Below are 21,187 nucleotides of genomic sequence, written 5' to 3' on the forward strand. Positions count from 1 at the left end.
ATGAGTGTTGCTGTAAAAAATCATCAAAATCGGAGCTAAAATAACCATTAAATTGTGATTTTTCGTTTATAACCGTCGAAAACTTTTGTTCCGTTACCTAAGCTCTGAATGTTTTTTTTTTTTTGCAATTTTTTACGTATGTGATCTTGTAGTATCTACAAACAAGTTTGACGGTTAGATTATGGAAACTAGTTTCGTAGAATGCATAGCTCCGTTAAATTTGCCTAAATTTTGAAGTGGGAAAAGTAATTTGTGCTAAATTTTTATTTATGTTTTTCAAGTATTGATTAGACAATATTTAGTTTGTGTGATGACATTTTCATTGTACAATTCTCTTTTTGTTTATTTATCGCATATTTTACATGAGTTATTATCTATTAAACCAAAAGTGTAAATTATCTATTAAACCAAACAATTATTTATTTAATTTTTAAAAACGTATTCTATATAAATACATATTATTTATTTATTAAATCAAACAATTATTATTTTATTTTTTTAAATCGTAACAAAAATGGGGGGAATTTAAAATTTTTGGATGCCGCCATTTTTTTTTTGTCGGTTTTAAACGACAGTAATGACAATTTTCAAAATTAATACCCCTCAGTCTCTTTCCTTGCGCCTGTGCTTCTCCCTTCCTTCTTTTTTCTTCTCCTCATTTCCTTCTCCTTCTCGCTTCAATCACCATGGATGAACAAGGCACAAGTTATTGTCCCCCCCCCCCCCCCACCCTTTCCACCTGTAGCAACTTAACCTCCGCCCACCGCAACTCTAACCTACGCACCAGCCATCACCAACTATCTGCATTCCCTTCGAACCTCCATCTTTTCTCATATTTCGCAGCTCGTTCCCATGCCAAAACCCTCGCCAAACCTCGAATCTTTCTTCCCCATTTGGTTGCTTCACTGGTTTGCCTCCTACCCTATTCGTATTTTTCAAAATTGTTGAAAACCCGTTGCTTGATTTTCCATTTAGTAAAAACCCAATTGGAATTTTTGGGGTTTTAATGGCGGCTGTGTGTTTTTTCAGGAACAAGTTGATGAGACGGACATAATGGTGAAGCCTGATGGAGTTCAACGTGGCCTCGTAAGCTAATTTAATTCTCTAATCTTGTATTTTAGTTTGTTCAATTTGAAGGGTGATTGGAGCTGGAAAACTTGGGGCAGTTATGAAATTGTGAAATTTTCGAAATTTTGATTGTGTTCTGAAATTTTCGCTTCTGGGCTTTTGAAAAAACAAAAGCTTGAACTTTAATTTATTCACATTTATTGACTGGGGAGGAGGAAGATCTCTCGGGTTTTAGATTTTAGCTTGGTGTTCTTAGTGTTAATATGTGTGATATGGGGTGAATTGTTTTAGGTTGGAGAGATAATCTCAAGGTTTGAAAAGAAGGGATTTAAGCTGACTGGCTTCAAGCTCTTCCAGTGCTCACCTTCAACTTTCCTTACTTCACTTGAATATCCCTCGATAACCTCCCTTCTCCAGAGCTTGAATAAAAACCAGTGCTCTAATTAGTCTCTGACTAATTTTGGTTTGTATACCGAGCAGCATCCTCATCTTCCCTGATTACGAAGATTCCCTATAATAGTAGACTAATAGAATCATTCAATTATTCGAAGAATGGAAAATTTCAGATTTCTCATGTTTAGTTCAGGACATTTTTTTGGACAATGTTAGTTGAGACGCTGTCGGTTTTTATTTTTTGGATTGAAATTTTTGTTTGTTGGTAAAGTTGTAAACTTGGCTCCTCGCATATGTAAAGAGTCATACTCTTCCTTGTTAAGAAATCATTGCTCGTTGTCTGCAGAACTTTTCCTTTGTATGATTTTATTGAGTTCCATTTGCTTATGTGTCGGATTGTGAGTTACAAATATAAAAGAATGACTCCGTATATGTAAGGAGCCAAGCAGTTTCAGCTTGAAGTTCTTCCAGTGCCCCCAAGACTTAGCAGAGGTTCAAAGATCCAGTCACTCTCTGCACAAGAAAAACCTACGACAAGTAGAGCATCGAAAAATGGCTTTCTCAGGTAATCTCTCATGTCCTGTCACAATGCAAAAGCTTCACGATCCATCCATGGTGCCAACTCATACTCTTCGCCATTTCATCAATCAGTGGCCGGAGATGGGCAAACAATTTGATCCTCATTGCTTTGTATTTTCAGGATGAACTGTAGGAAGTGAAGAATATGGTGTACCTTAGGCCATCTCCAACCGATGGCTGGCCAGAGGGCTCGTTTTAGCCCTCTGGCCCTCCAAGATTCTCCAAGATATTAATATTTTAATGAACAATACAGGGCCATATTTGCCTCCGTCTCCAACCGAGGGCCAGAGGGCCAGAGGGCTCGTTTTAGCCCTGTCACAAAAAACCGTCTCCAACCGAGGGCCATAGGGCCAAACATAATTTATTATTTAAAAACTACAACTTAATTTTATTTAAAAATCATGTTGGTTAGTGTTGTATAATTTTTATGTTGGTTAATGTTATTTAATGTTGTTTCATATTGTTTAATGTTGTTTCATGTTACTTAATTTAATTTAATGTTGTATAATGGTTTAGGAAGTTATAGGAAAAAAATAGAATTTAAAAAAAATATGAAACAAATTTTGTGAAATAGAAGTTATAGGAAAAAAATGGAATTTTAAAAAAAATATGAAACAAATTTTGTAAAATAGAAGTTATATGAAAAAAATATGAACCAAATTTTGTAAAATATAAGTTATAGGAAAAAAATAGAATTAAAAAAATTGAAACAAATTTTGTAAAATAGAAGTTATAGGAAGTTATAGAAAAAAAAAGAAAAAAAAAGGTTTAAATTCATAAAAAAAAAAAAAAGGTTTACAACGGCTAGTGGCGCTAGCCGTTGGAAGTTTAAATTCAAATTGTTATTTCTGTCGGTTATAACCGACAGAAATAATATATATTATATATATTATATTATTTCTGTCGGTTATAACCGACAGAAATGAGAAACATTAAAAAAAAAAATAGCCAGCCAGCCGGCCCTCCAGCCCTCTCCGATCCCGTGGGGCCCTCCCAGATTCCCGAGCCCTCTGGCCTAGCCTTCGGTTGGAGACGGTTTTAGGGCTATTTTCGGCCATCTGGCCCTCTGGACCCTTCGGTTGGAGATGGCCTTATTAGCTCAATCTGGTTTGCTCCTTAGCTGCAGAATCTGGTTCAAGCATGGTGGGTCATTTCGAGCAGAAGAAGAATGCTCAACAAGAAGGAGAAGGAGAAGAAGGGATAATGTTGTCATGTCGTTTTTATATTTTTTTTATTATTAATCAATTTTCTGTCGGTTTTATCCGACAGAGTATGGTCTTATTTATAATTAATATATTAACTGGCGGTTTTAACCGACACAATTTCTATCGGTTGTATACATTTTCTGTCGGTTTTATCCGACAGAAAATGCTATTATTTATTTATTATTAATTTATTCTCTGTCGGTTATATCCGACACTATTTTTGTCGGTTTTAAAGTATTTTCTGTCGGAAAATTCATTTCCTGACGCTGGCAATTCTGTCGCTTATTATATCCGTCACTGCATCTATTTTCTGTTGGATTCTGCTTAAAATCCGACAGTAATATACGTTTTTTTGTCGGTTTTTGAATCGCCAATTATAAATAATTTTGTAGTAGTGGTAGTTAGCTCATTAGTTACTCGTCCTGCACGCCACGTAAGCTTCGTAGTTTTTAGGGTCAACAATATTGTATTTGGGCATGACGTGCAAAAAAGGGCATCCATTCACATCGATAGAGTCGAGCATTTATATGCATATTTTGTGTATTCAAAAATGGCAGCTCCGCACAGGAACTGAGGGAAGAAAGGGCCCGTTCGGAGTACTTTGAACCTAGTGATTGATTTTGAGTTTTGATCACGTGGGTAAAATAAGAGTCTTCATATCTGTGGTCAGTAGTCTAGAACTGAGACGGCTCTCTTGACCATAATATGGATACTGCTTGCTGGACTAGAACAGTAGTACTAAATTATAATTATTTAGATTGAGAAATGATAGATGTTAATAGAATGTTCGATTATGCATGGGTGCACCATGCACCTATATAAGAAGAATAGGACTTAAATGAGAAATTTTTTAATTTTCTCTGAGCTTCTGTTTCTTCCACCATAGCTTCTGCAACTCTGTTATGATTCATCTGTCATTTCTTATATCTCACGCAAAGACTTCTTCTAGACTAAATACTTGTACTCCCTCATTTTACATTTATAGATCTGAAAAATGACTTAACCCTTTTCACACTGCTCACTATCTCGATTTTAGTCGCATGCTAAGTATTGGCACTGTTCTAAAACTCAGCCTAGGCAGCCGCCTGGTTGCTTAACCCTTTTCACACTAATCTCTAGCTTGATTTTAGTCACGCACTAAATATTAGCACTATTCGCAAATGGTCTTTTACCACAGTGGTGAAAAGGTGTTGAGCCTTTACATGACGATGTAAGTTCAAACCTCGTCGATGGCTAATCTAATAAACTCTATTGCTTGACAAAAAAAAAATATATTGGCACTAGTCTAAAAATCGGTCTAGGTGGCGGAGAACTGATGCGATTTAGGTCATAACGTAGAGGAAAATGGGGTAGGGGCTAGGCGGTTTAGGGTTCCATTGTTTAAAAAAAAAAAATTTAAATTAAGTTAAAGGGTTTTCTGGGTAACCTACACAAAAACCCATATTATTTCTTTGGTTGTTTTGTGTTTCTCATATCCTTGTCTCTTTACACAGACACGTTCTCTCTCTCCTCACAGACGGGTGTGATGATGACATGATGACTTAAGTTTTAACTTTTCCAAATTCTCAATGTAAAAAAACAAATATATATATATATATATATAAAGTGTATATGGGTACCTATTTATATATTATATGATAAATTAGACTAAATCCACATAATCTGCCTAGTTCACCTAGTCTCTCCCTTACTCGCCTAGGCTCTCGCCTAGTTACCTTGACACTGAGCCTCAGCCTGCCAACCGACTGCTTAACGTCTTTTAAAACGTTACCTACTGAAATTTTGCATTTCCACTATAACAGTCTAATTGAGGAAGTCAAGAAGGCTAAAATATGCTTATTTTATATCTGGTTGCACGAAAAAGGCTTTAAATGTAAACGTATACAAGTAGACATTATTCCAACGCTCCAAGCCGCCTCAAGATCTCAAGTGGCATTAAACATATAAACAATAATATGTCGGGGAAAAAAATCTACATGACAGTAATATAGTGTCACCTCTTATTGACTTAATTTCATCAATCTATTCAACGAATAAAGAAAGGATAAGGATCGTCTGCCCTCCACTTTCGGTGTTCTTCCTGTGTCTTTCTGTTTGTGTAGTCACGGTTAAGCCACGTTAACATTTTATATTACTATTCATTTTTGTCTTATTATATCTATAAAAAAAATAATATAAAATATTGACATGGCTTAACCGTGACTACACAAAACAGAAGGATACGGAGAGGGCACGGGAAGTGGAGGGCAGACAATCCTTGTCCATAAAGAAGACGAAACTTCCTCCAATTTGGGTTTATAAGAGAATAATATGTCTATAATCTATATAAGTGCATGCAGCATCATTCCCTCATATTGTAACTTGATAACTCTTTCTGCTACTTTGCTAAAATCCGATTCAGTTTAAGAGCACACATCAAATTTCCAGCTGCAACAACCATATATCATGAAGTTCTTGCTTCCTTGCTCAAAGTGTTTCTCTTCACCTGGAATCATCGATGATAATAACACACACGGTAAGTAGAAATTTAAAATAGAATTTCTGCTTTCTGTAGAAACCGCGCTCTCATTTTATGGATATCTTTTGCTACCTATAATACTTCCGTTTTTATTTTTCCTCATTGGTTGATAATAAAAAAATTGATTTTTACACACTCATTTTCTTCTCATGTGCACCCATGTTGATTTTTGCGCTCTGGATTGAATGATGTATAAAAGAATTAAGGGAAGAATTAAACAAATGTGTGCAAAAAGAGAATTTAAACAAATGTGTGCAGAAGAAGAAAATGAGTGTGCATAAATTATTTTCCGCTCAAAAAACATGAGAATACGGAAGCCTGTTTTTTGAAGCACATCATAATTCAATTTGCCCATTCATTTTTCACTTTTGGGTTTCTTTGTAACCAGCATTGATGATGTGAATTGTATTGCATATGCTAATGAGATATTAACCTGTCCCACTTTATCTAATTTATACTCTACGTTAATTAGTATTTTGATAGAAGCGTGGATCGTTCTTGGCTATCTACTTACTAAAACAGGTGTACAATTTCTTCAAAATGTCCGCAACTTCAAATACAAAGAATTGAAAGTCGCCACCAACGATTTCCATCCATCCAACAAAATTGGTGAAGGCGGATTTGGTTCTGTTTTTAAGGTAATTTCTGCGTATACGTTGATTTTTTTTACTGTTGGAGTACTAAGAAAAGGCTGCTTGCATTCTGAATTTTTATTAATTTTCAAGTGCTTATAATTAATTTTGGCTAAATAGTAAGAACTCTTGTGGTTGAATTACTCTAAAAGGGAAAACTTAATGACGGAGTGGCCGTGGCCGTGAAAGTTCTTTCAGCTGAATCAAAGCAAGGAGATAGGGAGTTCATTTCTGAGCTAGCTTCACTCTCCAGTATTCGCCATCAAAATCTGGTCAAGATGCGCGGTGGTTGTGTGGAAGGCCGCCGTAGAATTCTTGTTTATGATTACATGGAGCACAATAGCCTCGCTCACATCTTGCTAGGTAAACACATAAATTAACCTAGCTCCTTATTAGTTTTCATGCATGATGACCTTCCTTATTTTCACCTTATATATAAGAGTAGTTCCACCGTTGGAAACCCTCCTCCAGGCTATTCACTATGCTATCCACCCAGTGAACAGTAACTGCATTCAATGAACAATAATCGCTTTTTGCATCTCCACCCCTATACTGAATAGCCCTGTCAATTGGTAATAAAATATTACTATTTTTTCCTCACCCTTCCCCGTTTTCCCCTCATTTGACCGATTCTTCCTCTCTCTCCCTCTCTGTCTCTTTGTCTCTCTCTTTTCTTTCTATCTCCCTCATCCTTTTTCTTTGTTTCTCTCCCTCCTTTCCAGCTCACTCTTGTCAGCTCTCTTCCTCCTTCGTCTTCAAACCTTCAACAAATCAAGCTCAAAAATAATATTTTTGGAATCCCTGGAACTCAAGGAACCCAACCATGGCCTTGCATGCGGCATCGGTGCATGGTGCTAGGTCCTACCATTGAAGCCGAGAGCTTGAGCTCTCAATCCGTTTACCTCTCTGTCCTTCATTCTCTCTCCTCGTCCTCCTTTTTTGTCTCTCATGTTTGTTGCTCCATCTCCCACCAGATCCACTGCACGGGTGGTCAGAATCTTGCAGGCCTTTGAATCAGAGTCGGTGTTGTCGATTTTAGTTGGAGAGAGAGTGATTGTTTGAGACAAAATAGAGGAGGATGAAGAAGCAAACGGAGACAAAGAAAGAGGAGACGGAGGGACGCCAACGTCGGTGAGAAGATCGGAAAGGGTGGCGTCAATGCCGGTGGGTGCCTTAATAATGTGGCTTATGTCACCCTGACGTCAGCCCACGTCAGATAGCCTTCGGGCGCTCGGGCCGGCACGAATCCACGGGCTTGGAGCTTGAGCTTGCTCGGGCTTGCTCGCCAGCCAACGTTGGACTTCCTCCCTTCGGCAATCAAGCCCTGTTTCGCAGCCTGTCCCTCAAGCAGTTGCTCCCGCTGGAGCTGCTCTAATAGCAGTAAACATTATGTTAAAAATCAAAGGACGAGAAAATAACAAAAAAGCGGATTGAAACTATGATTCTTATTTCATTTACACAAAAGGAAAAAGAAGATTATATAACTTGTTAAACAAGGTTACATAACAAAAAATAACTAATTAAATTTTTGCAAAACATAATTCTTTTTTTTTTCTTCTGAAAATTAACATTCATTAATCCGAAAAGAGGTTATAGGTCAACTCAAAGAAAGAAAAAATAACCCAGATGACACTTAGATACACAAAAGCCTAGCCCAATAAACAAATAAGCAAAAACAAAAACCCTAATTCCTATCCTCCAAGTGCAGAAAGCAACGCCCGCCTCCGAGTTGTCGCCACCGCTGATGTCGTCACCGCCACAAAAGTTTTGCTAGCAGACACCATGACAGCAACACTAAAGGAAACGACCGAGTGGTCAATTTGACCAAGACATAGCAGCACACAAATAAAAAACTCGCAACCAAAAACACAACACAACCAGATTTCATCACCGAAAGCCCTAAACCAAGAGATAGTCACTGGATCCAAATTTCCTTCACCAACCCTTGCAAATATATACAAACACAGTAACACATGAACCAAGGTATGCAAAATACCTTACTTTGGCTAAAGCCGCAAAACACTAGACCTTGAGGGGATACCAACCCAGTTGGGGGAGGGGAAGTAAGGGATAGAAATGGATCTTGCATTCATTTTCGGTTCAAAGATCACAGATCGGAGCAAAGAATGGGGTGGGGATAGATTATGAGGAAGGGAGGTAGGGGAAAGGGTGAGGGAAGATGAAGGTTTGGGTTTGGAAAGGCACGACCAAAAGAGAGGGAGGGAAGGAGGGAGGAGGCATGAAGCCCAAATCTAAGACAAATTCAGAAAAAAATTTGAGACAAAACTCAAAAGAAAATTGAAACAAAAGAGAAGGGAAAGAATGAGAAGGAGGGACGGAGGAGAAAACAAAAGCCAAAAGCTAGGTCGGTGGCCAGGGCTTTTCTTGTGTTTAGAAAACCAGAGAAATGATATTTGTAGTTACTGTTGTGTTTCCTACCAAACATAGTTTTTATTGAGTTACAAGAGATGTATTTATATAAAAACCTAATTCTGAACAAATAGGAAACCAGTAATAACCACTAAGAAAGTAATCATAACCTTACCTCACTGGAAAAGCCTAATTAATATATAAATTATCAAACGGCTAACTAAACTTGTCCAACACATTCTCCTATCAAACAATATTAAATATATTATGTTATCAGGTTAATAGACTCGTTGGTTCATAAATAATGTGAAATCATATCTAAACGATGGTTCAAATTGTCAACTTCACAACATAGCATGCTAAACATATCCTCCTTTTTTTTTTTTTTTTTTTTATGAAAGTGCGTATGTTTGGATATATAGTACATTTGTGATTAATCATTAGTTGATTGTTGATTAGGTGACGAGAAAATTAGATCGAAATTAGGTTGGAGGGCACGACGAGAAATTTGTCTTGGGATTGCTAGGGGCCTTGTTCACATTCATGAGGAGGTGAAACCACATATTGTGCACAGAGATATCAAAGCCAGCAATATACTTTTGGAGAAGAACTTTCATCCAAGAATTTCAGATTTTGGGTTATCAAAACTATTTCCACAGAACATTTCTCACATTAGTACACGAGTGGCTGGAACATTGTAAGTAGAATATATTGTCCAAGGGCTGAAATGCTAGAACTGGTTTCAATAGAAATTGCATATATGATTTGGTTTGTATTGACAATACTAATGGTGCAAACTTCTTGTTGATGACAAAGAGGTTATTTGGCTCCGGAGTATGCAATCACTGGACATTTAACGCGAAAATCAGACGTATATAGTTTCGGAGTGTTGATTTTGCAAATAGTCAGTGGACGATCGATAGTTGACTTTGATATGGAACTTGGAGAACACTATCTTGTCGAAAAGGTATGATCTTATATATATGATAATTATATACAAATTCTATCAACTATAATGCTAGTGATATGCATGACTTTTTATACTTGGAAATTAATTTTGCAATTTTAAATTCTTTACACATTATCCAGGATTTATCATAAAACCTTGTATCGATGAATGGATTGAGTAGACCAAGAGTAGTTTTGTAAAGAAAATTAAATCCTCACCCATTTCATGGAGAGATTTTTCAGTGTAATCGGTATACAGGGTGGTACACCACTTGTCATTAAACAAATGGTAGGATATGTGTGCTAAAAAGTTAATAACATAAAAAATAAAATTTCCCACCATTCCTATTAAAACACGTGGTATACCATCTGTATTCCCGTCACAATTAAAAATTTCCCCACTTCATGAAATAATTGGTACACCATTCTGAAAGGTCTTCTTCGCACCAGTAGCCCAAGGGTCCAACGCTTATTTAAAATGATTATGCATAAATAAGCTTTAAAACACTTATTCTAGAACCGAACCTTGATTTATATATATATATATATATATATATATATATATATATATAATATTCTTTTACTGAAACCTTGTTGGTTTTCAATTTTTGATCTAAGTCCCTGAAATTAATATGATAATTTATTTCTATTTATGTTACTATATTTTTTTTAATTAAAAATTAAAATTTATAGTTGTTTATGTTAATGAGATTTTAAATAAAAACCCATAATTTGTGGGATTAAAAATATTAAAATATAAGTTATACTATTGTGTGTGTGTGTAAACATGGGTACATTCATCAAAATTAACAAAAAAATTATTGTACCAAAACATGGGTACATTCTTCAAAACTATTAAAAAATAATAAAAAAATAAAAAATAAATAAAGATACTAGGCTTAATAACATTAGTAAATTTCTTCGATAAAACTTGACATGAATACATTCTCAAATAAAAGAAAAAGAATGTACCCATATAAGTTTAAAAATGGTACATTTTACATATAACAAATTGGTATATTTAAGAATGGGTACATTTTTAGATTAAAAATTTGAAAACATTTTTTAAAAAGCTACTGGGTACAAACTTATTCTAATTTTTTATTTATTTTGGAAATGTTTTGGATTAAAAATTAGTTAGGAGTTTAATAAACATGTGAGTATTAAAATCCTAAATCAATTATTAATTTTTATTTTAAAAAATTATGTAACTGACATGTAAATTCATTATTACATTAATGCTAAGGACTTGGATAAAAATCTGAAAACTAATAAGGTTTCAGTCAATAAACATTAGTAACTAAGAACCGGATACTAATTTTTCCCTTATATATTGTGCATAAGTCAATGTTTTTAACTATTTGAGTTACGTACAAGACCTTAATGAATAACAAATTGGCTAATGCTAGGAAGATTAAATTTTTAAACCAAATTTTATAAACCAAATGATGTGGATGTTAATGATTGGATTATTACTTAAATGTTGATTAACGTGCTTATTTCTTATTTGTGACACATCATTTGATTTACAAATTTAGATTTCTTATTTGTGACACATCATTTGATTTACAAATTTAGCTTAATTTTTTTATTTCCCTAACATTATTCATATAATTAACTCTAGTCACCCGACAAGAAAGTTACACACACACACACACACATATATATATATGTATGTATAGATGCATGCATGTGATAAACTGGTTTGGTAAGCACATTTCAAATCACAAATTAATAAGTACACGTAATACCCAAAAAAGAAACTGGCATCAAATTTGGATCCTAATTAACCTATATGAAATATTACCAAACCTGAATTAATAGTGAGACTGCATGGATCTGATGGTGATGCATGCAGGCATGGGAAATGTACAAGGGAAAGAAGCTTGTAGATCTAGTGGACTCTTCTCTCGAACTTGACGGAAACATTTCAGAAAAAGAAGCCGTCCAATTCCTAAAGGTGGGTCTGCTTTGTGTACAAGAAAAATCCAGCCTCCGACCCCGCATGTCTACAGCCATTAAGCTGATGACGATGAATGAGATCAACGTTAATAACGTGGAGATAGGCGAGCCAGGAGTCATTACTGATAATATGGACCTCAAAATAGCCCAAAGGGCTGAGAGAAGCTCACCGCTTAGCATCAAAGCCAGCATGCAAAGCCCCCAAATCTATCTTTATTACAAAAAAAATTAGAAATTTGAATTAACTGTAGGCTTAAGCGCTTAAAGGCTTGTTTGATAATCATTTTATTTTGTATTTTGGTGCTTAAGATATGAAGATGCGGATGATGGAAGAGAGAAAGAAATAACGATGAATGAATGAAAACAAAATTTTTGAACATAAAAACAAGTTAAAATAACTTTTTATTTTTATTCTTTAGTTTTCATTTTTGTATGTCGAACTTTCTTTATACATTTGTTTTAAACTCATCCCACCATTTTTCTCCACTATTACATTTTTCCCTTGTAATGTGCTGTATAGATCGTTACAAGCCTAGCAACGACTACTTGTGGTGCAGTTGCATATACAGGCATGAAGAATCTAACAGAATATAATCTCCCATTTGTAACATGATGTAATAGGGTTTTTGCAGAGCCATCCAATCAATAAGTTCACAGAGAGAGAGAGAGAGAGAGAGATATCAAAGCTTTTTCTCTCCACTCTTCTCTCTATATCTCATTTAATAAGCACGAATTGTTTAATTTTGTTAATGTTTATATTATATAGATTTTGAATTTATGCCACACTCGTTTAAAAAAATGACACACAAGCAGGCTAATTTTCAGTGATCCAAATTTATAATCGGATAATAAAAACGCGTATAGATATTGAGAGACAATATCAATCTAAGAGAACATGTAATCTTATATATGGATATGTGTTGTTGGGGGCCATATATATATGTCTTGTTTCTCAATTGCCGTGAAAAAAAAATGACCAGTTCATAAAAATATAGGGTTTTGCTGGTTTATGGGCATGATGAACCTTGATATAAATTTAGACTAATTATAAAATGCTCACCCGTAATCCAGCAGATAAGGCACATTACATAGTCTACTTTAGGGATTGGCGACTAATTACCCATTCAGTGACTTTGGCACTGGACATTCCAAAAATGGGTACTATCAAGTCTAGTGAATTAAATTCAATAATATATGCATGTTGACGCTCCAACCTTTCTCCTCCTTTCAGGGCCTATCCGAAAAATAATCCAGTACTTATTGGATTCTCTTTCATACCAATGCAATTGATTGGAGTTTGGTCACTAATTCCATAAAAAGATCATTCATTGACCCCCAAGATAGAAAAAAAGAGCAAAACTGTGATAAATCCGAAGTTAGTGTATAGTTGTCCTCCACTGAGATGAGTTGACTAGTGGTTCCCTCTCCGAAGTAGTGTAAATTGTTTTTGCCTCGCCTTGCGAGTACTGTGGACCTGTGGTCGCGATGTTGTGATGGCCGAATTGGTCTTCGCCTTTGGATTATGAGTTATGTACATCTTGCTCTACTGCAATGATTTTATGTGATCCCGTTCTTCAGCGATAATCGATGTCGCTGTCAGTATAACTCTGTTGCGTCTATTGTTAATTGTGACCGACAATATTAGTGACAATTGTGCGCTTGGGGATTGTGTGTTTGTGTTTGTTGCAGTCTTTTAGGGGTTTACTCTTGTTTGTTTAATTGTACAAATTCACTTCAGATCAAACTATTGATCACCAGAACAATATACCAAATGACACTAATTAATGGAATACCACCCTATGGTTTCCTGTAAAAAAAAAAGTTGGGAAAGAATCTTATTCCTGAGTTCGAGTGTACAATGTCTACACATATACAACCCAGAAGGTAGCTATGTAGGTCCCCACTAGCCAGTGCATGATGAAGATATTTCAATGTGTTTGGAACACGAGGTGATAAACCACGTGTCATTATACAAGTGGTGAGATACTTCTGTTAAAAAATTAGCAACTTTAAAAATAAAACTTCTCTCAAATTATATAATGACATATGGTATACCATGCATTTGTATTTCGGACACAATGAAATTTTTTTTCTACATGATGTACATACCTACATCTATATCATTATTCCTAGATTCATAATAATATATAAGTATACTTTTACAATTTTATTTTCACAATTTAAGCTAATTAAGACGTTGTGCCTCTAGGCTGGCCAATCCCAGGAGAATGTTGGTTGTGTGTATGGCAACGGCATGCATGCACTTAAATTGAAAATTTAAATATATGGGAATCCAATTTCCAAAAATCCCCAGTAATTGGTTTTGGTTTTGCGTTTCCCAGGAGGGAAGCTCATCAAGGTGGTCCATCTCTTTGCCTGACGAAATGTCCTTTTTCTTCTTGACCTGCTTTGACCGTATGCTATATATTCCCTGCTAGCCAATTGGTGAAAAGATATATAAAATATATATTCAGAGAGAGAGAGAGAGAGAGAGATAGAAGGGGAGGGAGAGAGAGGTGGTCCAGTCTTTTTTGTGCTTGTAGTATGTATGTATGTATGAGATTCCTAATAGCATGATGATAATCCTCTCTGCTGCAAAAAAACACTTTTGCTTTTCCTGGAATCCATACATACATACTTTTCTTCTTCAAGCCCTCGCCAGTCGTACGTTTGTTTGTGTCATGTGTGACTCTTAATTTGCGTTTACAACTTTAGAGAGAGAGAGAGAGAGAGAGAGAGAGAGAGAGAGAGAGAGAGAGAGAGAGAGAGAGAGAGAGAGAGAGAGAGAGAGAGAGAGATTAGCTAGACCTAGATACATACAACGCAGATGAGCTTAAACTTAAATTCTTTTCTTTTCTCTTCTCTATACTTTCGTTCGTTGTATAGCACAGATGGGAAGATGTGCTCACTGATCCACTAGTTAGCTGTGCGCATGCTGCACGACAAGGAATATTATTATATTGTGATCATATGTCTGGGACTTAGGAAAATCTTATCTATATAATCAAAAAATCTAAAATTACTCCATATTATTGAATGGCTAATGTTAGCATTTTCTTTAGTGAATGCTGCCCTACTTAGAGCCTTTAAATCCAATAACTCTCAAAGAAAATTTATCACATCTCTATTTAATATATATTTTTAGTAGAGAAGAATGTCAGATTAACCTCCTTGTCCGGGTCTAAAATGTGTGTAGCGCCATCCCTCTTTCGAAGGAAAAGGGACTATTGATCAGGCAAAGCTTTTTTAATATTTTGGTTTCTTTACCTTTTTATTCTTTTTTTTTTTGGGGGGGTTTCTTTAATCTTAACTCATTTGATATTGTGGTCTCAAAACTCAAAGATCTGAAATCTCTCATTGTCCTGAAAATCTTGTTTTTTCTTTGTCGAGAAAGAAAAATGATAATGGACAATGTCATGCAATCTAATCGCCAAGACCATAACTTAATTTAGTAAACCCTAAATTTGAATTAGATTTATAAATCTAAATTAAAATGTAATTTGTCCGAATGGTTAGACAAACCATATGATCTATTCAACAATAGATAACTAGATTGGATTAATGGGACTTATCTGCACGATTAATTAAAAAAAAGAGTTTCTTATTGTTTAAAGAATATTTAAGGTTTGAAATTACATAATAATCATCTAATACTTCATGGATCTCTTGTGATAACAAAACTTAAGCGAATTAAAAGACAAAACACAGAGAAAACAAATATAAAAAAAACAAATTATATAGCTCCCTTGAGTTTATTAACCAGATGGATGGATTTTGGTGTCATGTGTCACGGCTCATGAGAGTAATCTGATCTGATCTGATGGGCAACATTGAAAGTAAGTTGTAACTTCCATGTTGTGTCAGGTTTCGACCTTCTTTTTAACCAGAACCAGCTTCTAATTTTACCGTAATTTGGGCCAAAGCTTTTGCCACAGTTTGTTGGTTTCCAGTGCCCCTCGTTACATGTGTATGGTGAAATGATTAAAGTCTCATGGAAAATACATGTGACAACCAGTAAAATGACAAATCTATATTTCAGAAAAGCAAAATAATTCTCTCTGCAAAAGTAGAAGCATCTCATCTCATCACATCCATGGTGAAAAAAAACCCTAAACCATCCACATGAAGGAGAAGAACGAGAGAAAGAAGAAGATAAAGTACCTTTTCTGATCAGAAACATCTGCCTCCATACTTTCTAAATTACGGTGCTGCCCCTGTGGAATAATATTACAAATACTCCAAGATGACCATAACATCCCTATCTAGCTAGTTCTAGCTAAAATCCTTGAAATGAAAATAAAACATTACACAAAAGCTTTGAAACTATCTGCAAAATTAATGAGGAAGAAGAAATAGAACAAGATGAAGAGACACAGCCATGGACATGGGTTTTATATGCATGGCTCCTCATACGCCATCCACGGAGGCCATCGATGTTCGGTGGAACTCTGCAAATGGCATACAGGGAGCCAGGCACATATATATATACATGTATATGTATGTATGCGTGAATCACTCTAGCTAGTTACATAAATACGACTAATTAACAAACCTACATGGATCAATTGATGAGGTATATATGTTCTTACATATTTACCAGCTAGGGTTTGTAGAAAATATTCAACCCTAAACCTAATCTAATGCTAACCCAACATCCTAATACTCTCCATGAATATGAGTAGGTATGCATGCGTATGCTATAAAAATGAGTGTTTTTTTTTCTTTTTTGTAACATGGGTTTTTGAGGGAGAGCAAATTATGCATGGATTTGGAGTGAATAAGATTTTGTAGGTAAAGCTAGACCGGGGAAGCTTTGCCATGGCTATAGAGGGTAAGACAAGGAGAGGCTGCAGTAGTGGGGGGAGAGAGGGAGAGAGAGAGAGAGAGAGAGAGAGAAAGACAGAGAGAGGCTTATATTTAGGAGAGAGAGAAGGGGGGAGAGCGAAAAATGGGATAATGATGGGAACTGGGTCATAATCAAAATGGAGTTTCAAAGCCCCACAGGCATAGAGGAAGACCCATTTGAATTGGTATAAAACAAGCAAACCAGAGGGCTAAACTTGGGTATTTAAAGGGGTAGAGCCTAATATTTTGTGGGTTCTTTTTTTTTTTCTTTTCTTGTGTATGGGATTTTCAGAGTGAAAGGAGGAAGAATGTGGGGTTGGAGTTGCACCCCCATCTATTGCCCTCTAAATATAGGCACCAAGCCAACCAGGAGAGAGAAACGAAGGAGTGAGACCAAGAGAGAGAGCAAATAGGGTTCGTCTGTGGTTTGGGTTAATAACCACGCAATTTCCTAAGCTAGGCCTTACGGTGTTTGAAATCTCCTTTTCTGGGTCGTAAAGCAAACTTTGCTTTTCTCTTCTCTGAAGCTCACTTTGTCTGGGAGTGCTTGGAAGACTTGGATTCCTTCATCCGTCTCCTTACTTTCATTTCCTTTTTAAATAAAAATATATAAAGTGACCTAAAAGAGAAAAGGGAGAAAATACCATAATTTTATCATCTTTTTCTTTTTGCACCATCACTTCCTCTTTAATCTTTATATCTTTCTTTTTCCTTTTTCCTTTTTCATACCCTTCACACATATTTTATTACTAAAATTCATTATAAATACTATTTTGCTTCACCAACAGAGATTTGTGCTTAACCCGCTTTTTGTTTAGATTTTAAATTTAGAATAATCTATGACACGTTGCTGGCTTTACCTAATATCCCACCTTTACCTCTCTGTCCATACAGGTTGCATCCCATAGTCAAGAACAAAACTGGGCTAAAGGTTTTGAAGTACTCCTCAAAAGTAGTTTGTAGCCGGTTTGCAAATTTCATGTTTATAAATTTGAAATTATTCATATTTATAAGTTATTATGTAAAGAGTATTTCTATAAAAATATAAGATCGTTTGGTCATTAAATTGTATAAAAACAGATGGTCGAAATCGATAAAATTATGACAAACGGTCTATTCATTTGCTACAAACTAAGCATGAAATTTGCTCAATCAAGCACGAAATTTGCTCAATCGACCACAAACTATTTTGATAAGAAGTTGCTCCACAATCTTTGTGGAGCCAAGTAATGCTAGCTCCACTTAGAATTACCCTTTTAATATTACTCATTTATAATATAATGTACATGTTATAGATATTAGTATAATATGAAGTGCTTGTAGACATGAATCTGAGAAAATTGCGTCTGATTTTAAGTCGAACGCTTGTATACCGAGTGTAGAACTAGATCGATTTGTTTCTTTTCTACGCCTAAGAACTTCCAAACTCTTATCTTTGAGGCTATCGTTTGTCAAAAAAAAAAAAAAACTCTTATCTTTAAAGCTAATTATATTGATCTAATGTGCGAGAAGCAAACAGATTGCTTTGAAGTGATTGAATTCATGATTAATATAGCAAAGAACTATTAGAAAGGGAAAGCTGATGAAAAGAAAAGAAATGTTGCAAACTGGCAAAACTGCTAGAATGTATGTAAAATCAATGTCATCACTGCCGTATCCAACGGAATATTGATATTTGAGTATCATTGATCTTGTTGAGAGTTTTTACAATGCCCATAAGCTTTTTTAATATACGGGTAAGAAACCCTAGCTGGTACAGGAGTATTCCTTTGTGAAACAAGATGACACAAAGTTATAAGATAAGCCACAAAATTTGGCCTAATCCTAGCAGTTTCTATTTTATACATGTGATCATGGATGGAGTAATCGAACTCGAGACCTCTAAATACATTAAAAATGTGCTTATTTAACTGAGCTACAAGTCTCTTAAAAATAATTCTAACAATAATGTAAATATATCTTTGGACCAACCTTTACACGAGACATTTAATTTTGATGGCAAATGATTAAGTCATTAACTATCTCTTGTTTCTTGCTTTACCATGGGTTTAAGGGTACTACGTACTTAGCATGGTGAAATGTCCTCATTTATTGAAGACCAAACGCCAAATGCCAAATTTTCCAATGATATTCTAACCTTATGCGATTTTTCTACGAATAGTCAATATCCAACGAGAATCTCTTTAGCTATCCAAATTGGCCATCAACAGGATAAATTTTAGTATTGACGTATAAAAGCAGGGGTCTGTTAGAATATGTTGTCCTTCTTTCGTATTTCTACCATATGGTCATCACTGATTTCATTTCAGTTATACAGTGATATCATTCTTAGGATCAGTTTACTTGATAAAGTTCAATTAACAAGAAGAGAAATGCTAATTAAAGAGACTCTCTTAAAAGTAGGACATTTCATAGACTCTCTGCCACCTCATATAGTTTAACGTCATTTTTTCGTGCCAATTTTATAGAACATTGTGCAAAAAAACATGAGATGAGTGAGTGAAGAAGGGCAATGGCACTTGTAAAGCTCTTTCATCGAGTGTGCGATCATGACCGGACTCGATGAAGAAGCCCCAGCTAACTCCATGCTAGCAGCAGTGGTAAGATGGCCGCCAGGGGGGAGGGGGGAGGCACGGGGGCTGTGGCAACTGTTCTTAGGAATGATTAGGTGTAAAGGGCACGGAGTTGGTGAATTAAGTTGAAAATGAAAGTCGCCAAAAACTGATGGAATACTCTCGAAAATCCCACTTTAAGAGGGTCTCTTTAATATTTCTCTTAAGAAAGAATAATAATATGAATTGAACATCCAAATATTGTGTGTGCATGCTATAGCTACCTTTATATTGCTCAAATCATGCATGAGTATGTCGACAAGCTATCTCTTAAAAAAATTTGATCATGGGAGCTTTCATAAAAAAAAGGTTTTCCGAACTTTTTATTAACCAAACTATCTACTAACTTTATTTAATGAAAATTGCTTAAACTTTAATGAAAATGACTTAAATTTTAATGAAATGGACACAAGTTTAATATAATAAAAATTAAAATTAAAAAGTAATAAAAACTTGACGCACGGGACCCCGCGTGTCCATCATACACACACACACACTCTCCTCTCCATTACTTTTTCTTAAATTGAGCACTGACTATTTTGTAAACCGATTACTTCCGAAACTGAACATGGGAATAACACTATTTCTTAAAATGAAAATCGACTATTTCTGAAAAATGAACACATATACTATTACTATTTCTTAAATTGAACGCTGATATTATTCCTATTTCTTGAACTGAACACTAACTATTCTTAAAATAACTATTTTTAAAGCTGAGTACAAGTACTACACTATTTCTTAAACTGACTATTTCTGAAACTAAACATTGGTTGGCGTGTGCCTTGCACTTTTTTTTTTATAAATTTTTTTGACAAATGATAGGATAATTTACACTAGATACATTTAAACTACAAAGAAGGAATTCGAACACCAGACCTCATATACTTTCTTAACCAACTGATGTATAAAAACAACAAGTTTAGGTCTCTTTTAAATATATAAACACATCGATATCTACCAACTAATGATAATTATAGAATCAATAAAGGATTAGTCTACGGTAACTTTAAAAGAACAAGAGTATATTGGTACCCTTTAATCGAACAGTGTTTAATGCCCATGTTCACAGTTCACACATAACATGCAATCTTATAACGGTATACTACGACGTTAATTATAAACTAAAACCATACCATTATTATGTAGAGAAAGTTGGAGCATTGGTCCCTATACTTGTTATAATGTGAAGTAATATATCTTTTGAGTAAATCCGTTAGAACTTTTATCCCTTATTTGCCCCGTTAATTAAACCTTTTATTTTAGATTAAAATTCTAACGATGTTACCCAAAAGAACCATTGTTCCACATTGCGACAAGTTCAGAAACCAATACTTATACATTTTTAGTTCAAGGACCAAAGTTTCAATGGGACAAATGCTTCAGTTTTCCCATATTATGCCTTCAACTATAAACTTTAATTGATGATTATAATGTAACTGTACATTTCTTGTAATTCAAATGTTAATTAAATGTCTACATCATGTTGTAACACCATTAAACGTCAAGGTAGAGGGTCCAAAAATGAATGATGATGATTAATGGGTGATTCCATAACGTCCGCTAATAACAACTTACGTGTATATTATATTATTATAACAAGATGCTCATGGTGTAACAATTAATGTTGGTAAAGTAATAAATAATATCATTCTATAACCTCAACATTATCATGTAACATTAGACAAACTTTGATGATTATAATATAATTTTTAGGGTTTTTATCACAAAAAGGTCCCTGAAATTGACCCTCACTATCAAGATGGTCTCCAAAATTAAAAATCAATCAATGTATCCCTGAAAATAGGTGTTGCAAATCAATGTGGTCATTCCGTCACAATTCTGTTAAAAATTATGTTAGGTGCTGGTGTGGCACATAAATGGGCCCCATAAGATTTACGGGTTTTTATCACAAATGGTCCCTGAAATTGACCCACATCATCAAGATGGTCCCCAAAATTGAAAATCAATCATTGTAGTCCTTGAAAATAGGTGTCGCAAATCAATATGATCCTTCCGCCACAATTATGTAAAATAAATTGTTATATGCTGATG

General features: G+C 35.0%; 2 protein-coding genes and 1 long non-coding RNA gene across 4 annotated transcripts; 2 read left to right on the forward strand and 1 right to left on the reverse strand.

The window, feature by feature from the left end:
• The first annotated feature begins 660 nt into the window (after nt 1–660).
• On the forward strand, nt 661–2,508 carry LOC126625693 (nucleoside diphosphate kinase 2, chloroplastic-like). 2 transcript variants are annotated; one of them, XM_050294752.1, is made up of 4 exons: nt 661–908; nt 1,030–1,086; nt 1,900–2,076; nt 2,162–2,508. In XM_050294752.1, the coding sequence occupies exons 1-4, from the start codon at nt 687–689 to the stop codon at nt 2,171–2,173; spliced, it is 468 nt and encodes a 155-aa protein (XP_050150709.1). In that variant the 5' UTR covers nt 661–686; the 3' UTR covers nt 2,174–2,508. The 2 variants fall into 2 exon arrangements, with proteins under 2 accessions (XP_050150709.1, XP_050150718.1); XM_050294761.1 differs by having other exon boundaries at nt 1,900–2,026.
• Nucleotides 2,509–5,564: 3,056 nt separating this feature from the next.
• Nucleotides 5,565–12,143, forward strand: LOC126613732 (putative serine/threonine-protein kinase). The gene is made up of 6 exons (XM_050281348.1): nt 5,565–5,760; nt 6,286–6,401; nt 6,548–6,758; nt 9,225–9,462; nt 9,582–9,732; nt 11,572–12,143. The coding sequence occupies exons 1-6, from the start codon at nt 5,691–5,693 to the stop codon at nt 11,905–11,907; spliced, it is 1,122 nt and encodes a 373-aa protein (XP_050137305.1). The 5' UTR covers nt 5,565–5,690; the 3' UTR covers nt 11,908–12,143.
• Nucleotides 12,144–13,675: 1,532 nt separating this feature from the next.
• LOC126582109 (uncharacterized) lies at nt 13,676–17,311 on the reverse strand. The gene is made up of 2 exons (XR_007609450.1): nt 14,484–17,311; nt 13,676–14,106 (listed from the first exon to the last, which is right to left on the reverse strand). It is a non-coding gene; the product is annotated as an uncharacterized LOC126582109 (long non-coding RNA).
• Between the last annotated feature and the right edge of the window lie 3,876 nt (nt 17,312–21,187).

Source organism: Malus sylvestris, chromosome 1 (assembly GCF_916048215.2).
Source record: "Malus sylvestris chromosome 1, drMalSylv7.2, whole genome shotgun sequence".
Taxonomy (NCBI): domain Eukaryota; kingdom Viridiplantae; phylum Streptophyta; class Magnoliopsida; order Rosales; family Rosaceae; genus Malus; species Malus sylvestris.

Bases quoted from the DNA above. Each gene is read 5' to 3' on its own strand.
- LOC126625693 (XM_050294752.1), top strand. From the start codon at position 687: ATGGATGAACAAGGCACAAGTTATTGTCCCCCCCCCCCCCCCACCCTT. The intron at 909-1,029 runs GTTTGCCTCCTA...GTGTTTTTTCAG, and splicing joins CCCATTTGGTTGCTTCACTG to GAACAAGTTGATGAGACGGA. The intron at 1,087-1,899 runs GTAAGCTAATTT...CGTATATGTAAG, and splicing joins ATGGAGTTCAACGTGGCCTC to GAGCCAAGCAGTTTCAGCTT.
- LOC126613732 (XM_050281348.1), top strand. From the start codon at position 5,691: ATGAAGTTCTTGCTTCCTTGCTCAAAGTGTTTCTCTTCACCTGGAATC. The intron at 6,759-9,224 runs GTAAACACATAA...ATTGTTGATTAG, and splicing joins CCTCGCTCACATCTTGCTAG to GTGACGAGAAAATTAGATCG. The intron at 9,733-11,571 runs GTATGATCTTAT...TGATGCATGCAG, and splicing joins AACACTATCTTGTCGAAAAG to GCATGGGAAATGTACAAGGG.